Below are 1,391 nucleotides of genomic sequence, written 5' to 3'. Positions count from 1 at the left end.
TGGGGGTGTTTGCAGAGCCGAGGGTGTGGGAGTGAGCAGGGACCCCGTGCTCTCCCCATCATCTCTGCACCCAGGGCTTTAGCAGAGCGATTACAGCGTAATCCCAGGGATTAACCATGTGTAATCCCAGGGTTTAACCACGCTGCCCCCCCCGCCCCCAGCCTCACCATTAATCCCTACTCTGGGTGGGGGGGTGGCCCATCTGCTCCCCACGACCGCTTCGGCGCTGGTCGGGCTCACGTGGGCCGGCACGAGCGCCCGGGGCTCAGCACCACCCACCTGCAGCCCCAAATGGGCCGAGTTCTGGTTTTTATGGACCCACAGAGTTTTCCGTTCACTTTGGGTGGTTCTTCCCACCCTCGAGGCAAAGCCTGGAGGCTGCGCTCGTGGCTGAGGACCCCTCGCCCCCCTCTGCCTTCACCTTTCCCTTGGGGCAGCAGCTCTTTAACCCCAAAACAAAGCCCCCGGGGCCCCTGGGCTGCAGAGGGCTCACACCCACCAGTGCTGCAGCTGCAGCACACCAACATGGCCCTAGATGCCTTAAATCTGTTTTAATTAAGGCACAGGGATGGGATGTTCTCCTGCAGGTTCATCCCGAGCTATTTTTGACATCAAAAAGCAGCACTGGAGCCCCAGAAGCACACCCAGACCCGCCGGGCTTTGAGAACTCGTCCCCCACAAAACTTTCAGCCCTCCTTGGGCAAGGAAGGAACGAGGCGCAGAGAAGGCGAGGGGCCGCGGGGAGAAAGAGCCGGCTTTAATCTGTACAGCCCTGCGAGCTGCGAGACCCCCGAGGAGGTATTAAAGGCACCTGAGGCCACGCCATGTGTCCCAGGAGGAGGAGGATGGAGGGAGCGTCCCGGTGCTTCAGGAAGACGCCGATGAGGATCCGGGTGTTGTCACAGCTCCGAGAAGAGGGGCTGCTCCCGCACGCTGGCGCTGGCCATGACCGTGACGGGGCTGTGGCTGGGGCTGGCGCAGGGGACGTGGGCGCTCACGAAGAAGAAGGGGACGTGGCTGATCTTCCCCGTGGACCAGCACTGGAGGAAGAAGAGGACGTGAGGAGGCAGATGAGTACAGGACACGGCAGGGGATGAGAATCCAAGCGTCACCCTCTTGTCCTCCCCGTGATCCCAGCAAGGACACCTTCCCCACCCTCTCCTCTCTGCGGGGACGTTTTTCCACCCCCCCCAGCTCAGCCACCGGATTGATCTCCCTCAGGGACAGCGACAGGGAGCCCCGAGAACTGCTGCCGAAACGGGGGACCGCACTCACCACGGTCAGGAGGGCGCCTTTCTTGAAGCAGGGGTGGAAGGCGATGAGCTGGGGCTGCGCGCCACGCTCGCCTCGCAGGAAACCACTGGCGGGGGCAGTGGGAAAACCCAGGAGCA

At 62.7% G+C, this 1,391-nt stretch overlaps 1 protein-coding gene across 1 annotated transcript in view; it reads right to left on the bottom strand.

Moving 5' to 3' along the window:
* Positions 1-899: 899 nt before the first annotated feature.
* Positions 900-1,391, bottom strand: part of AAAS (achalasia, adrenocortical insufficiency, alacrimia) — a gene marked incomplete at its 5' end in the record, with an annotated part of 8,029 nt that continues 7,537 nt past the window's right edge. The window contains 2 exons of the mRNA XM_009578336.1: positions 900-1,040; positions 1,276-1,360. Of these exons, the coding sequence (XP_009576631.1) occupies positions 900-1,040; positions 1,276-1,360 (226 nt within the window). The remainder of the gene's footprint in view (positions 1,041-1,275; positions 1,361-1,391) is intronic.

The sequence above is a fragment of the Fulmarus glacialis genome, unplaced genomic scaffold (genome assembly GCF_000690835.1).
Source record: "Fulmarus glacialis isolate BGI_N327 unplaced genomic scaffold, ASM69083v1 scaffold17235, whole genome shotgun sequence".
Taxonomy (NCBI): domain Eukaryota; kingdom Metazoa; phylum Chordata; class Aves; order Procellariiformes; family Procellariidae; genus Fulmarus; species Fulmarus glacialis.
Note: the sequence above shows the minus strand (reverse complement) of the source record. Positions and strands in the feature narration are given on the sequence as shown.